The sequence below is a fragment of the Falco punctatus genome (assembly GCF_963210335.1).
Source record: "Falco punctatus genome assembly, chromosome: 3".
In the NCBI taxonomy this organism is placed as follows: domain Eukaryota; kingdom Metazoa; phylum Chordata; class Aves; order Falconiformes; family Falconidae; genus Falco; species Falco punctatus.
Genome location: NC_137582.1, coordinates 97,802,095 through 97,829,289, shown reverse-complemented (window position 1 = coordinate 97,829,289; position 27,195 = coordinate 97,802,095). Strand labels below are relative to the sequence as shown.

Below are 27,195 nucleotides of genomic sequence, written 5' to 3'. Positions count from 1 at the left end.
GATCTTAGCATTTCTAGATAGCTTACTCTGTTAAATGCTGTCCTCTTCTCCCTGTCAGAATAAATATGGAACACAGAATCATGTGAGGAAAATAAGTGTGGGGTTTTTCTTGCCTTTTGGAACAAAAAAATATTTTTAAAATCCATAAAGGCAATTGTTTTGCCTGTCAGTGATAGGAAATGGTACTTCAGACTGCAATCCAGGTAATGCCTCACACTGTTGTGTGTTATGTTTCCATACTGTTGTCCATTCCCTATTCTCATTTCTTTGTCTTCCTTTTTTTCTCTTCTCTAGCCTTTCCTTGTATGAAGATGGAGAGCCACCATCTTCCAGGCAAACTGTCAGCAAGTTCCATTCTCAGAAGCTTGAGTTGACCAATGTCAGGTGAGTAAGAAGTTTCCCCCTCTCTCCCATCTGTATTAGGCTGCATTTAGCAGAACTGAAGTTCTTTTGACACCTTGCCACCTACCAGAAGGTCCAGGGCTGAAGTACTTGCCCTTTAGTTTCCATTCTGTGTAGGTACAAGCATGCCATTGCCAGTGAAGTGTATAAAGCAGATATTGAAGAGACATTGTGTCTTTCCCCTGCCCACAGCTCCCTTCTCACAGCAAGCACGTAAGCAGGCTTTAAGATATAAATGCCATTCATTTGTCCTCCTGAGATGCTAGTAAAAGCACATGTATGGTCTCTTGAGTGACTGAAATATAAAGGTGCAGTAGAGCTGGAGGAAAGGGGTGTGAGTGTTCACATCACCTGGCCTGCATTTTATGATTCTCAACACCCAACATGTGCCTAACACATTGAGCTTTGCTGGCAGGCTGTCTCCTTTTCAAATGGAAAAATATGACCCCACTCATGAGCGCTGCTCTGTGAAATTCTAACCTCTGAGTGATGAAAATCCTTTTGTTCTCTTCTAAGTCTGTTCTCAAAGGGATATATAACCTCTGCACTAAACCAGTTTTGGAACACTTAATTCTGCATTCAGAATGCCCTACCTTTTATGCCTGACTACTTTCATTAAAGTGTCAGACAGGTTGGGAAAGGCCACTTGTGCAATAAGAACAGGGTAAGATGCAACAAAATGGTTTGCTCTGGTCCAAGCTTATGACAGATGCTGCAGCAACAGTCATAAATCTGATCTTGTTGGCTGCCCTTTGCTAGAGTTATGTGGTTCAAACCATCATCCCTTGTTGCTGGAGAGTTCAGAAGCATGCTTTATCCTTGTAGTGCTTTATCATTTTGTAAAACATTAACATAAGACTGTTAAAATTCAAAAGCATCACATTAATATGGGGTAAATCACCTAGTCTGGAGCCTTTAAGGCAGGCTGTGAATTATTCAATACCATGATAGATTTAGCCAGCACAACACAGCAAGTCACTGATTAGCCCCAGGATAAATTTTGAGAGGTCATTAAGATCAACATATTCCTTTAAATGTACCCTGCGTGTCTGACTGCATGTGAAAGTGGAAAAAGAAGAAAAAGAAATCCTAAGTCTTAGGAAGGACAATCAAAGAGATTCCAGTCTTACAGGTTGTAATAAAACATGGCTGATACCAGACTCAGCTGAAACAGCCTGGAGGCAAAACCACCTCTTGTGTTGTCCTGCTTACAGCAACAATTAGTAGAATGGAGTTTCCAATAAGGGATGTGAGTATGAATCCCTGATAACTGAGTGTCAGAGACCATTTATCAAACACCAGGTAAATAAACAAAGTAAGTAAACAAACCTGCTTCCAGTGGAGCTGCTTCAAACAAAATGGAAAGCAAACACAGTTTCAGCAATATCCACTCATCACTAACTCATGCACACCGATCTTGTCAGTATTTGTAGAGGAAAAAGAACATAAAACCAAAATATACCTAGGGTATTTGTATGCTCATTTAATTGGCTTTTTTTTTTCTTTAATCACAGATATCAGGTAGTGTCTTTCAGTCTCTAATTAGAAATACCACCAACCAGGGTGAGCACTTGGTCCTGTTAATCTGACCAGGAGATGCATTAAAATTAGTTTTGGCTGCATGTTGCCTGTCCTGTTTGCTTCTAGTACAGAAAGGAGTGCTGTACCCACAAATGTGTTTAATCAGGTATAGGACCTCCTTGCTGCTGCATGTGTAATCAACTTCTGCTATTAAGGCTCCTCTGGGAGCTGGTAAATGAGTAGCATATGTAATTTCTTCATCAGCATACCTGTTTACTCCCAGCTGTGCTTTGAAGTAGATTGGGGCAGGCTTCCTGTCCAGCAAACTCTGTTCCTAGACTGGATCCACCACAATGGTAAGTACCAATCTTATGAAACTTAGGTAACCTGTAGTTGTTTATATATGTTCTGGCTCCTGTCTATCATGAAAGGGGAATATCTTTAGAGAGCTCAAGAACATATTTCTAGGGTTTGTGCCTTGGAGGTTATCACATGCAGTTCTGCTGCAGAGCACTTAAACTCCCTTTAGGATGGTGTCTGTGCACTACTTAGTTAAATGCGCAGATCTGAGATCCTTACCACAGCTCCTTTCCTGCCCTCCCACATGTAAATGTATACTTGGATAATATCAGTAAGTCATCTATTGGCTTTTAAAGTGCTGGTGGACTGAATGCATGTAATATCTTTACACAGATTCCTGAGGCAACTTTAATGCCCAGGTATAATGAAAGGTCAAGGTGAATAGACCTTGTGTGTTGAAGAAAGCCTGTTCTTTGGCTCTGGCACCTCTTTACAAAAGCGTTAGGGAAGACAGTGAACTTGCTAAGCTACCAGGCAAATTTTGCAACTTATCATTTTGCAATAGTCTTCCCATAAACACCCGTTTCCTTATGTTTGCTGCTTCTTTATTCACTTTCAGAGCTGTATAGCAAAGCGGATTTCTTAATAGAGCTCTTCCTCCAGCTGCACTTGTGCTCCTTTTTTTAATGTTGTTGCTCTAAATTTTCTAGTAGCCACAAAGCTGTCTGTGATGCCTTTCCCTGAAAAGGCTTTATGTTCACAGGCACTGTGTGCAGCTGCTACAGTGGCATGAAACCTTTGAGAAGGTAGTCCTGGAAGGTTTTCAGATAGTTCCTAACTGTGCTCCTGAGGCATTGGAACAACATGACTGGCTTTTTATGGCATAAATTACAGAAGTGACATGAAAACAGATGAGTTTATTAAAACAGAGCGAATCACTGGTGACATTTAAGTCTAATTAAGTCAGGCTACTCGGCTTAATGATTTTGTTCCAGAGGAGGTAACTATTTTGGAATTTATAATGTTTAACACAGATCTTCTGGAATAGAGTATTGTACCTAGGGGTGCCATTATCAGGGTCTGTAATAGCAAATGCTTTCACTTAAAAGGCTGCGCCAAGTTAAATCACAGTAAAATTTATCCCAGCCATTTGATAATTCTATCCCAAAATGTTGCCATGGTTGAATAAACAGTTAGGGGTGGGAGGAGGGCAGTGAATATTCACAGTGGCAAGGTGAGTCTATTTGTAGTCTGGAATAAGATGGGTAAAGCAAAAAAGGTAGTTTTCATCCTCACATATGAAAATGCCCTGTAGTTTTATGTTCAAAAAAATACAAAAATGAAACGTTTATTTCTGTCTCAGTAACAGAAGTACCCCAAATTAAGGGGAAAGCTGCTAGATGCTGTCCCTCTCTGTGATGTAGTCCATGTATTTAAAAATATAAACTCCTGTTAAACATTCACCAGTGCTCTGGCTGGCTTTTCTTCTCTACTGGGCTGCAGCATTTCTGTCTATGTACAGCCAAGACACAGAGTTGTAATTAATTTTGATTTGCAGTCTTTGCCTGCAGCTTAATAGTTCAAGGATATTTTGTTGTGTAAACTAGATATTACTCCTCTGACATAGCTGCTGTTATACGGACAACCTCCCTGGAAATTAATCCTTAGACTCCTTCCTTCAGCATTTAATATGACTGGCTGCTTGCTGCTCAGGCACTTGAATAGAAAATGCTGCTTATTTCTTCAGCAGACTGTGTTTAAATAGCCCTGTTATCACTGATGGCAGGCAATGCTCAGAGGGGCCAGTACATGCCCGTATGCCATATCTGCACCTTCTGGGATTTCCAGAAGTCATATCTTCATCTATGTATTAGATAGATTGCATATCCCCCACTGCCTCTGCTACCCTGCAGTCAGGACAACGTTGCTACTTGGCAACAAGAAAGTTCTTGACCCAGATCCTGCGGGGGCAGTTGTTTGGTTTGGTTTTTTGTTTTCTTATTTTTTAGGGTGGGTTTTTCTGATGGCACTAAACATAGCAGAAAGCAGAACTATAGATCTTAGCACTTGAAATGGTTTTTGATGACTGCACAGAGGAAGAATTGTATCTGTAATGTGCCTGTCATCAAAGGGCACCTTTGCAAGTCTTTCACTTGCTGAAGTTCTTTGAATCCTCTTGGGAAAGGTGTAGCAGGGTGGTATGAAGGCTCTGAAATGCTCCCTGGCAAAGCTCTTTTCTAACCACAGATTTCTGTGCAGGGTGATTGGCCATGTTTAGGTTCCTCAGTTCAAGTAGTTAAAAACTGTCATAATGAATGCAGATAGAATCCCATGGACAAAATACACGTACATTTTTGCATGCCCTTTTGTCTGCAAGGTTATCATCCTTCCTATTTTGATTTGAACAGTATCAGTGCCTCAAATTGCACCTTGTTACTATGGCTGCGTTACAAGAAGCAACTGGCACTGGCCTCCAAAACATGAAGTGATGCGCTCAGTATGTTACAAATATTAAGTTCTTACTTAGGCAATAGTGACCTAAGTACAAAACCAAAATAAGATAAAATCCCCAAATCAAAATCAGTAAACAGACACAAAAATCCTACATGCAGATAAATAAATAATTGCTATTTCAGATCTATTTCACTACATCTGCAATATGTGGATACAGCTATCACTTTTTTTTTTTTTTGCCACATGGAGGGTTGTCATCTGTTGTGTCCTTGCTTCACTGTAAAATTACACTGGATCTGCCAAATCATACATGCAATATTAAACACCACAGGCAATGGATTCGTACGCAGCAAATGTTATGTAAACTGTTGAGATAATTCTAAGTCCTAATTTATGTCGCTAAACAAATCTTCTGTGTTTGTTCCTCCAGCTAACTTTACCGCTCACAGGGTTTGTTTATTGTTTCAATCAGGAACCTATGAACTACAATCCTTTTCTAAAGCCGGCAGGGCATTGTTAAATGGACCTCGCTCAGAGGAATGGACATTTATTTAGTTGCAGTGCATATAATCTACATATTCTGTTGCCTGTAAATGCCGCTCCGTTGCTAGACTTTGTCGCACACAGAGAAACATACAGTGAAGGGTAATCATCTAGCTTGATAGTCCAGGAGAAAGGCATAACCACAAGTGGTTAATATAGAAATAACCAAACTTGTTTACACAGAGGGCTATACTGGCCAGCTGCCAGGATTCCAAGGACTACACTTGATTTATATAGATACTTGCATAGTCTTATAAGCTAGAATAAATGTTGCCAAAATTAGCAACTTTATTGCAAGTGGAAATAAAAGTATTACTACCATGGCAATTAAAAGCTGCAGATTATTTATTTTGCCTTCCTTGTAGATACAGCAGCTGCTTCTTGTTTTGTTGGGCATGCTTAACATCACATTTTCTTTTTACATTTAGCAAGCTGGGTGTCTGGGACACTGGTTGGCCACATGGCCAGATACTGAGAACAGGCTTCTTCCTTTCAAATTCATGCAAGTCCTATCATAGTGTTATCATTATCTAAAAAGACAATGGAGAGAAAGAAGGCACGGCACCCTTCAGGATTCATGAGGCTGCAAAGGCTAGACTGTTTGTCATGTCCAGACAATCATATGATAATACAGGAGGTCTCTAGTCCAACCTCCTGCTCAAAGCAGGGCCAACTATGGGACCAGACCAGGTTGCTCAGTCTGTTGGAGATCTCCAAGGCTGGAGACTGCACAGCCTCTGTAAGCAACCTGTTCCCCTGCTTGCCTGTCCTCACGAGAAAAGCTTTTCCTTATAGCTGATCTGAACTTCTCTTGTTTCAGTTTATGCCTGTTGCCTCTTGTCCTCCCACCATGCACCACTGTGAAGAGCCTGGCTTCATCTTGATAACCCCCGTGTAGGTACTGGCAGGCTGCTGTCACATTCCCCCTAAAATCATACCTTCTCAAGCTGGAACAAGACCTGATCTCTCAGCCTCTCCTCATAGGGCAAGAAAGAGTTCCAGCCTGCAACCACCTTGGCGGCTCTCCACTGAACGTGCTCCAGGTTATCAATGAGACCTCCAAAACTGGACACAGTATCTAGATGTGAAATAATGAGTAGCGGGGGTGTCAATCTACTGGATGTGTTCCTTTTCAAACAGCCCAGGATGCTGTTGGCCTTCCTTGCTGCCAGGCACACAACTGGGTCATGTTCAGCTCACTGCTCAGCCCAGGATGCTGTTGGCCTTCCTTGCTGCCAGGCACACAACTGGGTCATGTTCAGCTCACTGCTCATCACAACCCCCTAGTTCTTCGCAGCAGAACTGCTTCCCACTAGTCAGTTCCCGCTGTGTCTTGATGCTAGGTCTCTTCCTTCCCAAGGGAAGGACTTTGGAGTTGTACCTCTTGAATTTCATAAGGTTGCTGTCAGCCCATTCATTCCTTCAGTCTGCGTAGGCCTCTGTGAATGGCAGCTCTACCCTCAAGCACGGCTCTCCTGCTTAAGGAAGAACTCACCTTCTCACCTCCCCTGCCAGGTTTGGTGTTATCTGCAAAATTGCCAGTGTGCCCTCCATCACCACCTCTAGGTCATTTATAAAGATGTCAGACAGGATGGGTCCCAGGATTGACACTTGCAGTACTGCACTAGCCACCAGGCTTTGGGTAGTGTACGTCCCATTAATCGCTATCCCGAGCCTAATCATCCAACTAGTTATTTACCCGTCTTGTTGTTCACCCATCCAAACCATAACATCTTGCAAGAATATATTGTAGGAGACAGTGTCAGAAGCCATGCTAAAGTTGAGGTAAGTGTCAGCCATTTCTCTCCTCTTTGTCCACAGATCCAGGCATTGCAGCACAGAAGGCTGGTCAGATGTGACTTAGTCTTGTTCAATCCAGACTGTTCCTAATCATTTCTCCCCGATGTACCCAGAAATGTGTTTCAAGAGGAATTGTTTTTTCCCAGGGAGCAAAGTGGGGTTGACTGGATGGTTGTTCTCTGGATTATTCTTTTGGCGTCTTCTGATAAGAGGTGTATAATTTGCTTTTCTTCAGCCACCTGGGCTCTCTCCTGATTTCCATGACCTTTCATAGATGATTGAGAGTGGCCCTGCCAGGTTTTTAGCCAGTTTCCTGACCACCCTTGGGTATAGCCTGCCAGGTACTATGGTCTTTTATGGGCCAAGTTCTCTCAAGTAATCCTCATTTTCTACTGATAGTTCCTATCCTTGAACCCTTTTTTTTTTTTTTTTTTTTTTTTAAACAGAGAAGCCTGGGAAATCTTGTTTGTGAGGACGGAAGCAAAGAAGACATTGAGTAATTCAGCCATATCTGTGCTAGCTGTCACACCCCTCGTGTAACAATGATCCCACAGTTTCCCTGTTTGTCCTTTTCATACTAAGGGATCTTGTTGCCGTTGATAACCCTTACAGGTGTCAACTTTGGGTAAGCTTTCACTTTCCTAGTGTTGTCCCTGCATGCCCAGAAAATATTTATATATTCATTCTTTATAGCCTGTCCCCGCTTCCATCTCCTTTATGCTGCCTTTTCACACTGAAGCTTTATCTCAAGTTCCCTGCTTAGTCAACAGTCTCCTGTAGCATCTACTTGTCTTCCTGAATATCAAGGTAGATCATTCTTGCACTTGGAGGATGCTGTCCTTGAAGACCTGCCAGCTTCCCAGAGATCCTTGCTGCCTCCCATGGGAACCTGCTTACAGTCCCCTGAATAAACTGAATTCTGCTCACCTGAGGTCCACCTGAATACTCTGCTACTGTCCTTCCTCACACCTGTCAGGATCTTGATCTTCACTATTCCATGGCTGCTACTGCCAAAGCTACTATTGATTATCATATCTCCACCTACTTCTTCCTTGTCCGTGACTAGTAGATCCAGCTGGGTGTCACCTTTGGCTGGCCCATGCTGTATTGGTGTCAAGAAGGCACCTTTGGTTCCACAGATTCATTCTGCTGGGATACTGCATCTGTTTTGTTGCTCAGTCAACAAAATGATGACTCTTGCTCAGTCATCATCTTCAGTGTCTGAAGCACTCAGATTTATCCAAACTGATTTTTTTTTCTTTGTTTGTTTTCCACAAGATTTTTCTCTGTTAGAACTCTGATGTAACTTTGCTGTAGTTGGGTAGACATTTAGCAGTCAGATCGGTACAGCTGTGTCCTAATGAATCCTGCCAGACCTAAACTAGATCTGTGACCAGCTGTACGCAGCAGTCTCCTCTATTTGGATGCCTTAATGACCACCTTAATCCCCAGGACACAGATGCAGCGCCCATGCTGCCAATAGTCATCCCTATTATAGAGTGTTCTTGTTAGATTCCGAGGGCAGAAACTGGTGGCTTGGAGAATGTATATGAGTTTTTTCTGACTTTTAAAATGGCAGTATGATTTCATCCAGACAGAACATTCTCTGCATCTGACTCTGAGGAGCAACCTCTTTCAAAGATGCCATGCATTTCTATTGCTTGCAGTGCCCTCCATGGAGAGGAAAAAGCTCTGAGTAATCCCTGAACACAATGATAGTAGAGAGTCCTCTTATAAAGACTTGGCATTATCTGTAGAAGATGGTGGATGTCTTAAACATAGGCAAAGACTTTCAGAACTTTCTACACCCACCAACAGACTTCCCTGACTTTCCAATAGCTCACGCATCTTCACCTACAAGAAGTTAAATGCAGCATTTAGTTCTCTTTAATTGGAAAAAGCAGAAATAAGTTACTGCAGAATTTCACTTGAAAGCTGTTTTTTACTGCATGTCGAAGATATGATGGATGTATTGTCTTTCATATAAAATCAAAAGAGGGATTTTTATTTTTACTTTCTAAGTAAGTAGGTGATTAAAAAAAAAAAGGGTGATACTGTTTCACCTTATACCTGGAGCAACTTATGTGAACTACGTTAAATGTGACCCCCTTCTCTTTAATGTCAGTCCATCTACTTGATCTTGGCTCCTACATATTCATATTGCCTTTAAATGTTCCTTAATAGCTTTCAGGTCAAAAGTGCAAATTCAGAGAGCCCTGATTAAAGGATATATAGTTGTTTTGTACAGTTCAATGTTGGTTGTTAGGCATTTGGGGAGATCCCTTGTTTATTAAGAGTGCACAGTGAATTGCATATTCCTCAGCAAAGGTTATACACCTGCATTTGCTGTCCCTGATTGCTGTGTATTTTAAGAAGAAAGAGCAGTAAGTTTATGCTCAAAGACTGACATAAGTTTAGAGTATAAAGTGAGAATGATATCTGTGGAAATAAAAGGAAAATTGCATGGCATAATAAAAAAAAAGCTAACTCAATCTTGAAATGCATATCAATTCTTTTAAAGCAATTTATCAGTATTCATTTTTTCTTCACTAACTGCTCTAAGGAAAAGTGGTATATATCCTTTCCTTATAATCAGAGAAACAAGAATACGGTAGTTCTGCCCACAGAAAAAAGTGTGTATTTCTCTTGTGTTTTGAAGGCAGGCGCAGGCTCCCTTTGCTCAGGCTGCAAGACCCCTAGCAGCTGTATAGATTCAGTAGTGGGGCACTGAGCTCAGGGTATGTCCTGCTGAGAAACTAATGGCTTCTACTTGGCTTGGAGCAAGCAAAGTGAGATCCTGCTTGCTTGCAGAATACCATGTAGAAATTAAGTCAAATGAAAACGCCAGGTTTTACTATGGTTCTCAGACTACTAATAGACTTCCCCCCTCCTCGCCCCCCCCGCCCTCCCGCCTTTGCAGAGGTTGTGCTCTGCAGGTCAGTTGCCCACACTGCCACTGAAGAACAAGAATGAAAAGCCAAACAAGGGAGGAGTTCATCATGTATAGGTGAAGTTCTATTACGCTCACATTAGCAAATATATAGAGCTCTATATACAGAAACGGTAAGACCTACATAAGTGATGTGTCCAGTCGTGCATCTGCAAAGATGTTCACATATTAGACCATGTTAAAAACCCATCCTTTGAGACAGGCAGCCAGCTGAGGTCTCTGAAGGTGGCAGGTACAAATGAAGGACTGCAGCAAGTAATGAATGTTGACTATCTTCAGCAGAGTATTACCATAGGGAACAGGGAACCAACAGGGAAGGTTACTGTAAGTGGAGAAAAGTAACTTGTAGGGTTGATCTGAAAGGTATCCTTTGATGTGAAACAGTAAATCTGTAAACCTTCTCCCTTCGACCTTCTTATTAAGCAAACTAATAATCTGAAAATAAAAGAGGTACTGGAACACTAACTGGTATGGTTAAGGTAACCTTCCTCTTTTCTGAAAGCAGATCCTGATGTCCTGTTTTAGTTCATTCTGTGTCAAAACTAACCTTGCAATTGCTGAAGTGAGAGAATTCTATAAAAGACTAGGATAAATTATGATAAAGCTAGCACTTTTGGAGAGAAAAATGAGTAATTGCCCATTACTTTGCATGGTGAAGTGTAAATCCTTTCTTTATCCTCCACTGTGGTAGCCTCATTATTAAAACTGAGTCATTTGACTACATGTAAGTACAGCATGTGGTTTATTTCTAGAATAATGGAGAGACCTCAGGTATACGTCTCATCCCTAGGATCCTATATACAGATTAATCTATCTTTGAACAAACACATTCAAAATACTATGGAATGCCCTTGGGGCAGAAGAGAGAGAAAGAAAATCTTTATAAAACTCAAGAAGAGGGTAAGCTATTGCTTGCTTAATTACTTTTCTGTAGTATTTTGCTAGGTCACCATGATCTGGGGAGAGGAGGAACTGAAAACCACTATGTAGCTGAACATTCCTTTTTAATCCTTTTTAATTTACAGATTCCTTAAAATTTCTCACTGGAGATACAGATCCTGTACAGCAAACCTGAACCTACTGATTCTAGACTTGCTTTTGCAGACTCCTTAGAAGTAATGCATGTCTCCTCAGGGGTCCAGAAACCACAGGTTGAAGTAGCTGAGAGAACTAGAAAACTAGAATTACTGGTTCCACACTTGCTGATTCCAGCCAAGGTGGCATCTGCTAGGTACTGCCAAGCAGATTACTTCAAGAAACATCTTGCATGATCAAATAAGGAATTAATCTAAACAAATGCATGAACTTGTCTTTTGATTGCATCTAATACTGATGCTTAGTTACTTTGAGCAAGTGCTGACTTTTGCTGACAACAAAACGGAAAGGAAGAGATTAACCATGCAGCCTCTCATCTAGGATGCCAGAATACTCTGGGTAAATTCAGTTTCGTAGGCTGCCTTTGTTTTCACTATCTTTTTTTTATCTTTTTTTTTTTCCCCCCTCAAATTCAAAGTTGCATCAATGTGGCATCTTCTTCCTTACCAAGAATCATGAGCATGTTTGAACAACAGAGATACCTTCCTTTTCTGAGAAACTAAACTGAATATAAATGCCCAATTGTTCCTTATCCAACCATACGTTGTTAACATTTTCAGTGGTCACCAGCTTTTGCTCTTTTAATGCTCCTTGTGCCTTCCCCTTTCCTCGTCCATTCTGCTATACCCTCTAAGTTATTGACATGTCTGGTGTCCCTGCAGCTCCAGGTCTGCTTACCACCTGCTGCTTCTTTTGCTTTCACAGGTGCTCAAGTTAATTCTTTAGATTCTACTTCCTAATTCTCTCCTTTGTATGTGAGTGATGTACACCCAACCACAGGTCACATCTTGCTTCTGCTTCTTCCACCACTGAATGTCTTGCAAGGGCATTTCAGGAGCTGGAGAGACTGTCTGTACTGAATTATTTCCAAGAGTCTTTTCAAATCTTTCTCAAGCAGAAGTCCCACTGCTCCCATTAAGTCCCTCTTTGAGACTTTCATTTCCTTCCCTAAGCCTTCTTGTTGCCGTTCTTTCTCCAAATGTCAGAAGTGTTACTGGTTTAAAGAAGAAGATGGAAAGGCTCTGTCACAAGCTTTTTCCATCAACTTACCTTCTTTTCTTCTAGTAGCTTTTGTTCCTGGTCTTTTCCTCATCTGTTTCCTTCCCCAGCAATGTGTTCCAGCAGGACTGCACTACTTCTTACCCTTCCTTCATCTGCCTGGTGGCTCCTTCTACTAATGTCCTAAATGTATTTTAATGTTCCATGTCCCTAAACATATAAAAGTAAATACCATAATAATCCAACTCTTTGTCATCTTGAGTATTGTTTGATATAACTCTAACCTTTCCCCACCTTCTGCATATCCCCATTGTTCCCTACTGGTCTGTCAGAAGTGCAGCAGCTCCTACAACAACATCTCCTCCTGCCTGACAATCAAATCGTGTTTTTGCCTCGCTGAATCTTCTGGCTCTGTCTTCCTGGACCAAATGTGTCATCCCAATGCTTCACAAGCCAAATCTCTGACTTTGGTTCCTATTGTGTAGTCATCAGTGCCAACCCCAGTGTTCTGTTCACTTGCTTTCCTTCACTCTTGCAGGCTGCTATGTTATCTCCCAGCCTGTGGGTATCTCCTTTTTCTAATTCAAGTTCTTCCTCAAAGCGCATTTCATTGGAGCCATTGTCACTAGCCTGCCCTCACTGTTCTGTTATTACTTACAGGCCCTTTAACGATAAAAGAAAAAGTAGAAAGCAAAAAGGAAACGAACCGAAACATTGTAAATTGTCACTTTCTCCGCATCTTCAAAAGAGTCATTTGACATCCGCTGTTCTTCAGAATAATGTGGGAGAGCGTTTGCCTTGCAGAGCACCACAAACAGTAGTGGTGCCTAACAAATATTGTTAATAACTAACTGGTCCTTTCTTCTAAGCACTCACTAGGAATTGTCTGTGTATAGGGGTTGTATAATCAGGCTGCTGTCTCAGGGGCCTGCTGTCAGGATCTCCATCCCTCTTGTGAGCAGCAGAGAATGACTATGTATTAATAATGAGCTATGAGATGCTTGAGATTCTCATCTCCTCACTAACGAGGAAAAGCCAAAGGAAATGTATGTAAAAGATCCTTGTCTGAAGCGAAGTCAGGATGCCGTTTTCATGCAGTTCTAAAAACACTTTAGACTCTTTGCTTGTATTGTATATCAAGCTGCTGTGGCATACACAGACAATGTGGGCAAGAAACAAAGGGGTCACTTACGTGGGACATGACTACCACCTCCTGAGGTACTCTGCTGCTAGGGGGAACCACAGTTATTCACTTGCTGGCTGAAGAAGTGGGATTCTTCTACCGACTTCAGCAGAAAGGGGAGTGTTGTCTGCACTTGTCATTTCTAAAGTTGGTCAATAAAGATATAAAGCCTTTTGAAAAGTTTGGCTCCAGTGCTGAACAAAATAGGTTACGGAAAGTGGCTGAAGAATTAGTTACTTCCATAAATGTGTTTTCAGCAGTAAGAGAGACCAGATCATTCAGTAGTTTTCCTCTTTCAGCATAAACCAGGGATTTGGTGAATGGCTTATCTGAAGACAAGGTCCTTTTTGCATCCAAATTCCATGGCAGGAAAATGTATGCCCACACTTCAATTCAATGTGGATTTTATTACAATATTACAATTAGCAATGTTTCAAATAGCTTCTCCCACCAGATCGTAGTATAGAGCAGCTATAGTAGCAGCTCCCTGGTGCAGTTCAGAACAGTAACAACCTTACTTACAGTGGAGTATGGACACAATAGGAACAAATGAACTTTTCAGCAAGGAGGGAACAATTGCAAAGAGCCTCTGAAAGTCCATTTGTGCTGCACTAAAATCTTTGTTCTTTACTAAGAGTACCATTAAATTACATAACTCTCTTTATCTCAAGTAAGGAGTTTTCTCTTGGGTTGTGTTTTCAGTTGTGGTTTGTTTTGTTGTTGGGGGGGGAGGCAGTAGTTGGGTATTGTTTTTTTCCTCCACTGAGGGCTGCTACCAGCTATTCACACATTTTATCTTATAAAGAAAGCCTGTTTCTCCACAATCAGCCTGAATTCTCTTTTCCCTTTTCCCAACGATTTAAAACACAGCAGTGCCAGAAACAGAAGCCTTCTTTCTGTGAAACTGCACTCTTTTTTTCTCCTTTTTTTTTTTTTTTTTTAAACAAAACAGACTTCTGAACACATTAGGAGTACATTTACTGGGGATATAAAAGCAGAGAATACCTAGTCTGGAAGTGTCTTTGCCACATTGCTGTTGTGGTCACTTGTACTAATAGAAAGTACTCGGTTTCAGCAGCTCTTCTTTACGCATTCAATACAAATCTAAACAGCCATACCAGGTGTGGGGAAGCTCTCAGGATTCAGCTTATTGATGCTGTCTGCAGTTCATGTTGGCAGAGTTCCCAGCAGAGGTTTTATATCCGAAGGTTATCGCTGTTAGCTTTGATCATATATACAATATCTCATTCCAAAGTGAGGGACAACCCCAAATTTGTATGTAACTTGTAATGGTAAAAACTACTCCACTATCAAAAGGAGAAAAAATTTTTTTTTTTGGTGATATTTTACTTCATAAAGCAAATGATACACTGTTACTTAGGTCTGCAAGTAAGTTTTCTTGTCTGTTGCACATGAAACCTCTTGAGACACCGAACATGTGCTTTTGCTAGTAGGTATTAACATGCTTTGCTTCCCACTCTTGGGCAACTATTTCCATTAGATCCTAATACTTTAGGCAAGAGAGCGAAAGTAAGAGACACTGAGGGAGAGCAAATTCCTCTTGAATAACACAGCTTGTTTACAAACCTTCCACAGCCTGAACTAAGCCACCGGGAGGTCTCTAAATTAGCTATTGGAAAAAGCGTTTCAGGATGGTTTGTGTGGTCGAATGGAATTGATAATAAAAGTTGCTTGTCTGTACCCTGTGAGCTGATTAGCTCAGGAAGAGTACACACAGTGTTACAATTAGCATTCAAAGCCTATTCATCTGTACACTGACACACAGAACAGTCCCTGTGGGAGGCTTAACTGGGAGAATTATTCCTTCTTCTATGCTGTTTATAGTTAGTTGGGCTTTAAAGGATCCAAAGCCTTTAAAAGAGACTTGGTCTTTGGGAAATCATTGAAGATGCTAGAAGCTGAAGTGCTTGGCAACTGGCAGAACTGAGGGCAACTGCTGTATTGCTCTCTATCAAGTCTGGTATTTTGCACTGCAAAAAATGATCAGTAACACATCTAAAATAATGTCACTAGTTAGTAGCCAAGACAATAAAATGTGTTAAATGTGACAATTGTTCCTGCAATGTTGCGGTTGCTAATAGATCTAAAAAACGCTAAGAAATGGAACAAATGATTTGCCCTGTAGTAATATTAATGTGCCCATAATTGCATAGATAATAACAAGCATTTTTAGCCTGGCATCTAAACAAGAAATTAAAATTGAAATGAATGAGGCTGAAATACTATGGAGCACCACAGCTATGTGATTTCCTAACATGGGCTGTTGCATTAACAACACTTTTGCATGCAGTTTTATCCACACAAGGTCAAAGCCTGAACTTCCTTCTGCCCATACTGTAACTGTCAGTACTAGAGAAGGTTTACAGAAACCCAAAGGGTACTTACACTCTTTCCCCAACCAATTGCTACGCTGGGACCCCCAGAGCCCCCTATCCCTGAGTAACATGCACAAAATAAGTTACCTTCAGACACAGTCAGCAGGCAAGCTTGGGGGACTGCCAGCCCTTCATGCAATGTTGCATTTTGATTTGTGCATCCTGGGAGCCAAGGTTTTCAAGGGCAGCATCTCCATGTGAGAATAGCTATGGGCCCTCCCAATACTTGACAAGCTTCCCCTCAGCAACAAGGAAAGACAAAACCCTTAATGCTCTGGGGTGAAGTTGACCTAAAAACTCTCATGAACCCCCCAGTTAATTTGGATTTTGTTTGTCTTTTGATTTCAAGAGGATCTTGCTTGGTGTCTAGTTCATTACTGCTGTGGTTCTTTGCTCTCCAGCTACTTTGTTACTGTTGCATTGCAGGAGCCTGAGAGTTGTAAACGCTGGTCCCAAGGGTTGAGAGTCCATCCAGGCCATGCCTGACACCAGACAGATGTGAGAGCTGGAAAGGTTGCTTGGTCAGCCAGCTTGTCCTTCTGCTCTTTGCAAGATCGCACCCTGCCTGTCTTTCTTCCCACAAACGCCTCACTGAATACATCTTTGAGTAGTACCAGGATGATACCCTCTTTGATAGTCTCTTTCAGACTCCAACTAGTTTTGGCATTCAGAAATACACTCTGAGCTTAGTCTCCGCTCTTCTTTCTTAGCTTGCTTCTGTGTCTTGGCATCTGCTGAGATTGAGTAATCCTCTTCCTTCATTTATATTTATATTTTGAAGGTATTTATAAATTGAAGCTATGGCCCCGTGAGTTTTCTTTTCTCTAGGTTATATTTATAGACCTTCTATAATCATCCCTTGTATTTTGTGCTTATCTTCCAATATACACGGTGTTTGTTAGCCATTCCATTGCTACCTTTGCCTTTCCATGATTTTGCTTTGCATTATCCCCAAAGTGGTGATACTAGGACTCATTTTACTGTAACCTGGTTGATTGAAGATGATGCAGCCCCAGTTGATCTAATACATAATCTGTCAATACTCAAGCCTTGTAAAACATTCTTAAACAGTGGCTGTTTTCTTACCTTTTAGAAGCTTGCTGCTGTTTCTCTTGCTGCCTGGGACACGGACTGCCTCTAGCTGTCTGTACAGCAGTCAGCACAGTGGATTTCCAGTTGCCTCTGGATTCCTTTTGTGGTTCTGTAATGTGAGATAATTATAAATAAGGCAGCAATGACTGAAAAGTGAAAAATCAATCACAGAGCCAGAATCTCACCAGCTCTGCTTTTGTAAGGATCTTAATTTTCACACTGAGCATTCCCAAACTGCTGTAACTGTAAGAGAGTTAGAACTGAAGGTGATAATGATATGGACTGGTGCAGATTTCCCTGAACCATATGTGAGATCAGCAATCTAGACTCATAAATTCAGTTCAGTAGCTGTGAAAGAGCCTTGAATTATTTAGTTTACTTGTCCGGTGAGAACTCAGAATTATTAAACTTTTGCCAACTACTGCATGTACAGGGTTTTTTTTTGCACAAAATTAGATTTTCCTTGTGTGTAGTTGGCATATTTTTAAACACACATGGTCAGTCATCTTTCTACCCTCTCACTTATTTTGAGTTCATTTTATAAATTTTTCTCCTGTTTCCCCCAAATAACTCCCCTCTAACTTTTCCTCCAAGTTTCAGAAAAAGCCTTGATCATATCTTAATGTTTATTCTGACCTTAAAATATCTTGACTTAAGAATTTTTCTGTGTGGTAATGCAAGCTAGATTCAAGAAAGAAGAATATATAATCTCCCTCTTAGTTAATGGATTTCTTTTTTTAACTTCTCAGAACAAGTAAAAACTTGTTCTGAAATACTGGGGCTGTCTATCACGTCTGCCTGGGCTTTCGTCTGGTGAGAAGGCATTTTCTTAAGTCATATCAAAAGGAAGACATTGCTTTAATTTCCAGTACTGAAGATCCAGCTCTTGTTCTTGTTGTCTTCACTCATGAGAAGCAGTTGCAATTCAGGAGCTGAGATTTACATGGACCCTTACAGAATCTAGGAGATGAGTGGCACATTAGGAGTATACTGATTTCTTAAGCACACTTTTCAAAGGGTAACCTGGCCCACAAGTAGCAAAGGTAATACGTGCTTGCTAAAAGGTTTAGGGATTTTTTTTTTTCAACTCAAAAATTTAGATGAGTCATAAGAACATATTCAGTATCAACAAATCTCATTGACCCATCAGAAAACACAGTGAAAGCACTTGCTTCAGCAGAGGGGAGGATGGCACAGTGACAATATCAGTATGCTCCTGAGCCTGCACATCCCATGGTGTTTTAACTTTCTGAGCTGCCTTGTGACTCTGAGTGAGGGCTTAGGTTAGAAGCCGTAAAAGTCCAGTGACGTGGATAATTGAAAGCTTGGAAACTCTCAACCAGTGATTTCAGTGACTAGTATGCCTGTAAGATTAACTTACCCTTTATAGGGGAACATCACTGCAAAAGGCTGTTTACATTATCAAATGGAATATTTTATACTAGAGTAAGTAGTTTCCAAGCATCATCATCCAAGGCTACATTTTAAAAGTGTAGTCTCTTATGTGTGCAAAAGCATAATGGTGGTAGAGCACAATTTGTGAATTCATCATTGCTGGCAAACCTGGGGGATGTTTGCCGAATTCTGATGGTGTTAATAGGAGCAATAAGCTAATGACATAAAATAAGAACATCACTAGATGAGGAAACCAAGGGTCATCTGCCTAGTAGGCTATTTGTTTAAGGAGATGCTTGTTCAAGGTTGAAAATATGTTTCAAAACTTCAGAAAAATACTTGGAATAAAAGTCTCCAATCTGCCACCACTTCATCTCTAGAACTCTAAGGTGCTGCTGTAAGAATAAGGTGCGGAGATGCTGTGTGAGCTGCTCTGCAGTACCATAATATCTCTGCTTGCTTCTGTAGCTAAAAAAACAAAGCCCCTTTGCCCCCACATTTGTTGTTGAGAAGTGGTAACCTAAATGTAGAACAAATGAAGTGTGCCATCACTAAGGGATTTCCAAAAGGGCATTATACTAGTAACTGTAAAAGCTGTGTGTGGTAGACTGAAAAACACACAAATCCCCTTGTTTTATGCTGTTACAGCTTTGACAGGCCCTCTCTTGGGTTGGTTGCTCCTAAAATGCATTAATTCTAGCACTTAAGCTCCCATGTTCAGTGAAATAGAGGCATGAACTGACCGTTCCAGAAGGAAAAGGTTAATGTCGAAAAACACTGATTTCAGCAATCCATCTTCTCAAGGTAACCCTAGAGTTTATGGTTTGCTTAATTATAGAGTGTTGCTGTTCCCTTGAAAAATAACTTTTGTTCTAAAGTGATCTATGTAGCTGAACCAGTATTCCCACTCATAACTGTTTAAGTTTTAATTGTCTGTTAATCGTCTGTCTCATCTGATAGCATGGAGCAGATGCTGAGATGCACCTGCATCTTGGATGATGCTGAGGTGGCAGTCAAAGAGATGTTCTCATACAATCTTTCTGGTAGTTCTTGCCTATGGTCATTCTGGGAGGAGCCTGACAACACTGTGACTATCATAAATGGGATAACATGATGTTCTTATCCTCTTTGCATCAGTTGTTTCAGTTACTCCAATTACTTAACAGTGATGTTAATCACAACTGTGTCACATAAAGAACTTCAGTTGGAGGTTGAACAGTAAATCTGAGCAAAGGAGAACTTGGGATCAGTATTAGGACCAATTCTTTACAGGAAATGTATCTAGCAGAAAAGTTTCACCAGAGAAACAGTGAAACCTCATTGCTTCAGTTACCTGAAGTGACTAGACAGGGCTCTTGAGCAATGCTGTAGGAAATGATTTTCCATTGACAATTCAGAAGCATGACCTTCTCTAACAGCGTGTATCTCTGCTTGATATCCTCTGAATCTGGCTTTTCCAGCAAGCTAGACAGCCACATCTGAGGAAAGTGGACCTCATGACACCTGAAAGAGGCCCTGGGCCTTGAAGCTAAGTGACAAGGAAATACTTCATGTCTGCCAAAAACCTCGAAAGTGTCCCTCAGGGCTGCTCTGCGGTTCTGCACGAAGCAAGACCTGAATTTGCAGGTCCTCCTGCTCCAGGTAACCCAGCTTCCTCCTTTCCAATGAGCATGTAATGGACATATGGGTGAAGTATAGGCCACTACACAGCTCCAAAAGTTCAACAGAAATACCAATACAAGGGTATTTCATTTACTGGTTAGTGTGGTGTTCTGTGGCCACAAAGATCACTGCACCATTCATTGCTTTGCCTTGTGTTGCTTTAAATGACTGGGGCTAAATACGCTTCCAACAGCTTCCATCAGGAGATTATTTTGCAGTTTAATGGAGTGCTAGGACATCCCTCCTGATACTATCTGACTTCTATCTTTTATTTGCTCAGCTTCATCCCATTAATTTTACTTAAAAAAAAAATCTTTTACAGCTTTGTGTTTTTACATGCTCTGAATATTTTTTAGGCTGTTCTCATAGTCCCCAAGTAGACATTACTGGGATATAGTTTGTTCTTCCTTCTTGCAAACTACACGCTGCATTTAATTGTAAGCCTGTGATTACTGTGAAGATAATAAAAAGTCATTTAAATTAGAACTGATTGGAAAATATAGCCATGGGACAAGAAACCAACAGGAATGCTAGGCCAGATCCAGTAAAGCTTTTAGGCTGTTAATTTTCAGTGAGATAGCTGGCATTGGTGCGGAAGTGGGACTCTGTGAAGGAGGTAAAAGCCTATGTTAGGAGATGGGATCTCACCTGCTTTGTTGGACACAAGCCTTTGTATTCCCATACATTGGAAGTCTTCTTATTTTCTGGAAGTATGTCAGAGCAGGAAGCCCTGGTTGCAGCATACATGGGGACAGCCATTTGCTGCCTTTCAGCAGGACTGTGGGGGGATCACAGCTACATGTAAGGCCATCAAAGGCTGAGGGCTGGTGCTATACATATTTCCTCATCTGTAGGTTAATGACCACATAGAAAAAAAAAGCTCTGGCAACTGACTCAGGAGTAGGAGGCAGAAGCAGCCCTGATCTGCAGCCCAGGAAAGGACGATGGGCACAGAAGATGGCTTTCAACAAAAAGGAGCACTGATCAGCCCAATGTGTTATTTCTTACATGTGTGTAGTAGCATCATGACAGTAGGCATGCCTACTCTACTGCTTCTGTTAAAAGTCTTCATTATATGCCTAGGAATTTGAGAAGGTTTGGGGGTATAAATCTGTTTGAAACTGCTAAAAGGCAAATTGCCGGTTTGAACAGGAACAAATTCACAACCTGGCTTGCAAACCAGGAGGCCTAAAGCTTACACAAAGTACCAAGAAAGCATTTCAAAAGGAAAAAAGTGATTGTGGCAGAGGTGGATACACAATGGCAGGCAGGCTTGGAGGATATGCAACAGTTTTCCAAACACTATGACAGTGTAAAGTAAATCTTAACACTGACAGTCATATTATCCAAGCCAGCCTGAGCTGTTGGTCTAGAAGGCAAAAGGGGTTCTGGAATAACCAGGGCCTTTAAAGCAATTTTTAGGAGGGAGTGCATGCATCAGAAATCGCAGACTGGTCAGGAAGAAGCATTTTGAACCAACCTTTAAATAAGCTGGAAAAGCAGTATAGTGATCACTGTTGTGTTATTTGTAATGTTACTTCCCCATATCCAACTGGTCAGTGCTCCTACATGACCACTCCAGCGCAGGCAGCATCCATCACTTCTTGTACTATGTACAAAACATCTCCTGTCTTACTATGTGACCATTTCTGCATCTGCAGGAACATTTTATACTGACATCTTATCTATGCACAGGTTGGTCAGTTTTGCAGCAGGAACCACCTGAAGGAGTTTCTGAATGCCCAAATCCTCCATCCGTGGTGCTAATCACAGCAAGACGCACAGATTATGCCTATAGATCAATCTAGTCAAAGCAGGAGATGGCATGGGGAATCTTCAGGACTTTGAAATTCCCATCTGTGGAGCTCTTGTGACAAGTAGTCAAGTGGTTGTTTGTGCCACTGTCCACAAGTTCAGCCAGTAACCTGGTCTTCAGTAGGCCCTGGCACTGGTCTGGTGTCTCTTCATTGCAGAGACCCACTGGGAAGCTCCTGTCCCAGCCTGGCCTGACCAGCCACGCTTCTCAGGAGTCAGGGAGCTGTAGGATGATGCTGCCTGGCTGGTGATACTGGGACTGGCCAGCTTCAAGCACATGCTGGAACCTGTAAATAGAGGCAGGAAGGTCAGCAACATGGCCACATGCCCCTGGGGCAGAAGAGGCCAGAGTGGTTCCCCAGTCCTCCTGGGGCGGAGAAGCTCTGGCCAAGGGGTATCCACAGAGAATGAGGTTTCCTCCTACCAGTGCCCAGGCCAGCACAGTCGTCACACTCACACGTGGCTACTGTGTTCCTCAAGGTGAAGCAGTGTGCAGTGCTGGTGCGTGCCTTTGGCAGCATGGGAGGAGCAGAGGACCAAGTGTCATGGCCTGTGAAAGCAGATGGGTTGGTGGTCACAGCAGACAGGGTTGGCAGGGCTGGAAGCTGTCAAGGACAAAGCAACCCAAGCAAGGGGGTGTCCAGCACAGGGCACTAAGCTGGCCCCAACTGTGTGCTGAGAGACCTTGCTCCCAGAGCCATTGGTGAGGTGAAGAGCCTGGGCATAGTCCCAGGGATGTCCTCCATCACGTGGAGGACCATGTGGTCAGTGTTGGCAGAAACATCCTTCTTCCCTTCACAGCTCAGCATCCCTGTGGGAAAGAGCTGTCCTTCTCCCTGTCCCTCTTTGCAAGACCTTCAGAGATCTGGCCAGACCAGGACTGAAACAGTCTTAGAACTCTTCATGCTTTTTGGGTACCATTTCACTGTTTAATGGGAATGTTGCTGTACCTCCTGGAGACCAGCCGTGGGGAGATTTTTCTCTTCAATTGTCCTATGTACTTCCTTGCAGGTCAAACTGAACTTTAAAAAAATGATGATGTTTCAAAGATTGCTATTTTAAATAGAGGGGGTTTTTTTCCTGTGTTGATTTTTTAAAGATTCCATCTTTTGAAAACCCTTTTCCATTTTACATTTTCATGAAAATAAAATTTTCATGAGAAATGTTCATTTCAGTGAGCCTGGTCAGATGACACAAGCTTCCCATCAAATGCAGTGATTTTAAGATGAGTCAGAGAAACATGGAGAAAAACAACACGTGAAGATTACAAACAATAAATTGGAAAAACACGATTTAAAAATATTTGGCTGGTTTTGATTTTTTTTAAAAGAAATCTATACTTGGTTTGTTCCTTTTATTGTAATGAACATGTGCCAAGTATGTCTTTATCTTCTTTTCTGAGTTTCTGGTATCTCTGACTGAAATCATATTTTGCTACAAAACTGGCTTGTGCTTTCCTGAACAAGACCGTGTGTTTTTTCTCGGTATCTGGATCTATCTGACTTTGTACAAGCACAGCTTTAACCGTGAGGGACCCAAGGGCACCAGCACAGCCCCAGTGTCCCTGCCCAGCCCAGGACCCCATCTCAGCTGCCTGCCACCCCCAGTCCCTGCCTCTGCAATGCTGCAGCAGTGCCAGCCTCCAGCTCCCCACAGCCCTGTCCTGCCTGGCCTTGGGCTACCTCCCAGCCTAGCCTTGGCCTGTCCATGTCCCCTCCCCCGATTCCTCCTGGCCTGTCCTGCTCCCTGCCTGGGATGGTGGGATGTGCCCTGCTGAGCCCCATGGGGAACCTCCACTGCCCTCAGAGCTGCTGACCCTTTCTGTGCCCTGATGATTATCTTGTTTTCATTTTAGTAGCCTGCCAAAGGTGTGTAATAAGATGCAAAATTAAGATGAAGAGCTGTTAAGACCCAAAGGGATGTGCGCTTGGGGCTGCCCTGCCTCTCCCGTGTATCTCCATTGCAGTTGCCCATGCCTTCTTTCTTATCATCTACTTTCTCTTAAAACCCAGGGTGGCTGGGTGCTGGAAGGGGTACACCCTGCTGCTTGCACCTCCTCCTGTCTGGCTTTTCAAGACATCAAGCACAGTAATTTAGACACCTGCTTTCCAATGTCACTGCAACAATGCCTCTAATCCCAACTGTGGTTTAAAATGCCTTGGTTCCTTTCTTGGTGCTATGACAAACTCCTGGTGCTCAGTGGTAGAAAAAAAAGTGCATGATTTTGCTGCAATTTGTGTCTTTCAAATGAGAAAATATTTGTGCTTCAAGACCTCAAGAAAATTCTGATGTGGCACTTCAGGGCATGCAACAAATACTGAATGGTGTCTATTTTAGGAGCCTCCAACCTTTGCCAGCCCAGGCACGGATACCCAGGAAACAGCGTGCTGCTGCATTGGATGTTGTGTTTTGCTCTTCATTCCTGTCTTGACTTCAGCATTTTAATTTCCTACTGCTGTTACCAAAATGACATCGAGAGTTCTTCACCCAAGCCAGCATTTCTCACCACATGAGCTATGCAGAAAAGATTACTGTGCCAAGTGCTGGCAGTGTCCCAAGGCTTTTTGCTGTGTCAGGACATCAGCCCTCTTCTTCTTGAAAAGGCTTAAAACCAAACACGTTTCCTCATTACCAGCTTAGTTCTATAGAAGCTGCCAGCACAGACTGACATGATCTTCTGTATTAGACCTTTCAACTCTTTTAGCATTCTTGTGATCTTTTCATTGGGTGTTGCAAGGTGCATTTTACTTTGCTCTGATTCTTGTGCTTAAAACCTGTTTCTGTGAACTCTGAGTGTATATGAAACATCTTTCCTCCTTTCAGTTTCCACGGCCTTACCCTCTTTCCACTGGGAAAAAAATAAAGGAGAATGTTCCAACTTGTTTTAGTAGTATCAGCTGAGAGTTTTCTGCGGATTGGAGGGGTGCAAACAGGTTCTCATCTATTCATAAGCCAGGAAAAGTGAAATAATATCTCACTTTCATTCTGACAGTTGAACCCCTGAGAACTAAAGTGTACCTGTGAAACTAATCCTAGGTAACTCTTAAACAAAAATGTACAGACAAGTAAGTGTCTGCTTGTGATTTTACCATTTGGTTAGTGACCCAGCTCATTCATTTGTGGGGGCAGTAAGAACATGCAGTATTCGATTCCCTTTGGGGTAGCTGTGTGAGAGCCTTTTGGTTTCAGTCAGAATCTTAGTGCCACTTCAGCCTGGTAGTGAACAAGCAGATGCTTTATGTTTGCATCGTTACATAAACTTCAATTGTATTATATTGTCAGAAGTTAAACGTGAATGCCTTAAGTATAAAAAGAAACAAGTATTGTACTTTTTCAGCAGAATTAGAACTAATATAACAAATATGCACCCTGTGTAGTGCTTCTGCGTTAAGGGGATTTAACACAAACATGATTGGTTTCAGGTGGTCAAACAAGAACAACGCAGAACAGAATTCTTGCATGATGGCACAAGTTACTTGGAGCTATCTCTTTGCTGGGCCCTTGCGTATTTTTTAGCAAGTATTTTTTTTATGGAAAACATGCTTTTTCTTTTATGTAAGTATCTTCCCAGCAGATACTTTCTTGCTTCAAGAGCAACAACAACTTTGTTCTATTCTGGTCTCCAGAACTCTTAAGGGTATTATTTTCCCACAAGACCAGTGAGTTAAATTGCCTGCCATGACACATCTGAAAATTATTCTGTTCCCAAAGAGTGTGTATGAAGCCACTCTCTTAGAAGCAGCAATCCTTTAAACCACTTGAAGTTGCATCTTTTGGATCGCTACTTACGGAACAATTGTTCCGGGGATTTTTGCTGTACGATTTTGGGAATTTTTCAGTTAGTTTTCATTTATTTTTGTCTTGCACCTTTGAATAAACTGGTGACATTTCTCAAGGACTGACCAATACTATATTGAAGACCATATGCAAGTAGCCTTTTTATGAAAAACTTAAAATGTGAACATCAGGAGATCAGAAACTGAAAAATTATATTTCTCTCAGCTTTTCTAATTAATTACAAAATGGACAGATTGAGTGAGTAAACTGTCTGAAGTGGCTGTTATGTGTTTTTCTGAGATTTCTTTTAGGAACTGCAGGAGAAAAGTTATGTAACTACAAAAAAAAGTGGGAAAACCACTTAAAACAGTGAAATTCTGATTTATAAATTGTTTCACCAGAAGCAATAGTGACTTGTACTTTCGTTTCTTTTACAGGAGATAAATCTGAGGTTGTTTGGCTCAGGCACAGCTCTTCCTGGGGAAAAAAAGGCCAAAAGCCAATTCACAGAAAGACGAGTTGAATACTAAAATTCAAGATGACAATCTGACAGCCACTTGGCATCTGCTCTCAGATGGCAGCCAGCTGGCTTCTCACAACAGTATATGCACCAGAAACATTGCTAGGAAGAGCTTGCTGAGAAAGTCAATGCAGCACATGCATAGATGCAGCACCTCCTGTAAAGCTCCTCTTGCGTGAAGCCCAGTGAGTTGGTGCGTCACAGCAGTGCTGCTCTAGCACTTGTGTCTTTCCTCACAACACATGCGTCCCCCATTATCTATAAGGAATTAACAGAGTAGTGACAATCACTAATCAATAATAACCACCTGTTTTTGTGGGTGCCATCCTGCTAATATACAACAGTATTACAAAGCTTTATGCAATACAGGGCCAACCATTTGGCTGCAAGGGCAATGTGACTGTTGGACGAAGGCTTCAGACTGTTGGCTCTGTGGAAGTGGAATTGCTTTTGTTTGCACAGTGCCTGGCACAAGATGAACTCACCTATCATTGTGGTTCATAGTGCCAGTAGAGTTATGATTAGACCTTCTATTGGGAGAAGGAGAAAGTTTCCATCCCTGTTCTGCTCTAGAGACAGGATGAAAAACAATTGGTATACGAATCTGTCATACTCTGCTCTGCCATGGGGACGCCTCGCACCCCTATTCTCAGGTCCCAGTGACTACAGTGCTGAAAACGTGCTAGTGGCAGTGGTGTGTACTTTTTACCTGTAAGCCATTGTTCCCGCTAAAGTGTAAAAATGAGAGCAGGGAGAAATGTCTGCATCTGCAAACAAAGACCTTATTGCATCAAGATGGACCAAAGAAATCTAAACAGGTGCTGAATGTGTATCAGCTTCAGGTCTTTTCCTACATCCTGTCTGCACCAGCTTTTTCAAGTGCTCTTGTTTTTGGCTCTGAGAATGCCTGCTCTACCTCTGGTTTACTGGTAGCTGTCACAGCCACACAATCCATCATCTTAAGTATTTGTATTATCATGAATTCAATGTAGAGCACTGAGAGCTTGCCACTTCTGGCAATTAACTTGAGATAAATAAAAGTGGTAAGAGGAGGCATTAAGTTACCCACCTGCAGAAGGCTGGCTCAGCGCTGAGTGCTCTCAACAGATGAGTGCAGCTGAGGAAGTGCTAATTGCAATGTATTTCTTACATTCTTTTTGTTGATGCACAAAAGATTGAGGAAATGGGAAGAAAAGGAAAATGCCTCTGTCTTTTGAGTCATAGTGGAAAATATGCAGGAGTTGGGCTTTAGAAGAACACTGGTTATTCTCAGAATCTGCAGGAAAAGGAT

The 27,195-nt window shown here is 41.8% G+C and overlaps 1 protein-coding gene across 2 annotated transcripts in view; it reads left to right on the top strand.

Moving 5' to 3' along the window:
* The window catches only part of LOC308061563 (uncharacterized protein), a 161,123-nt gene that overhangs the window by 56,550 nt on the left and 77,378 nt on the right, over positions 1 to 27,195 (top strand). For both annotated transcript variants that reach the window (XM_080381729.1, XM_080381730.1), the window contains exon 2: positions 295 to 384. In XM_080381729.1, the coding sequence (XP_080237855.1) occupies positions 295 to 384 (90 nt within the window). The remainder of the gene's footprint in view (positions 1 to 294; positions 385 to 27,195) is intronic.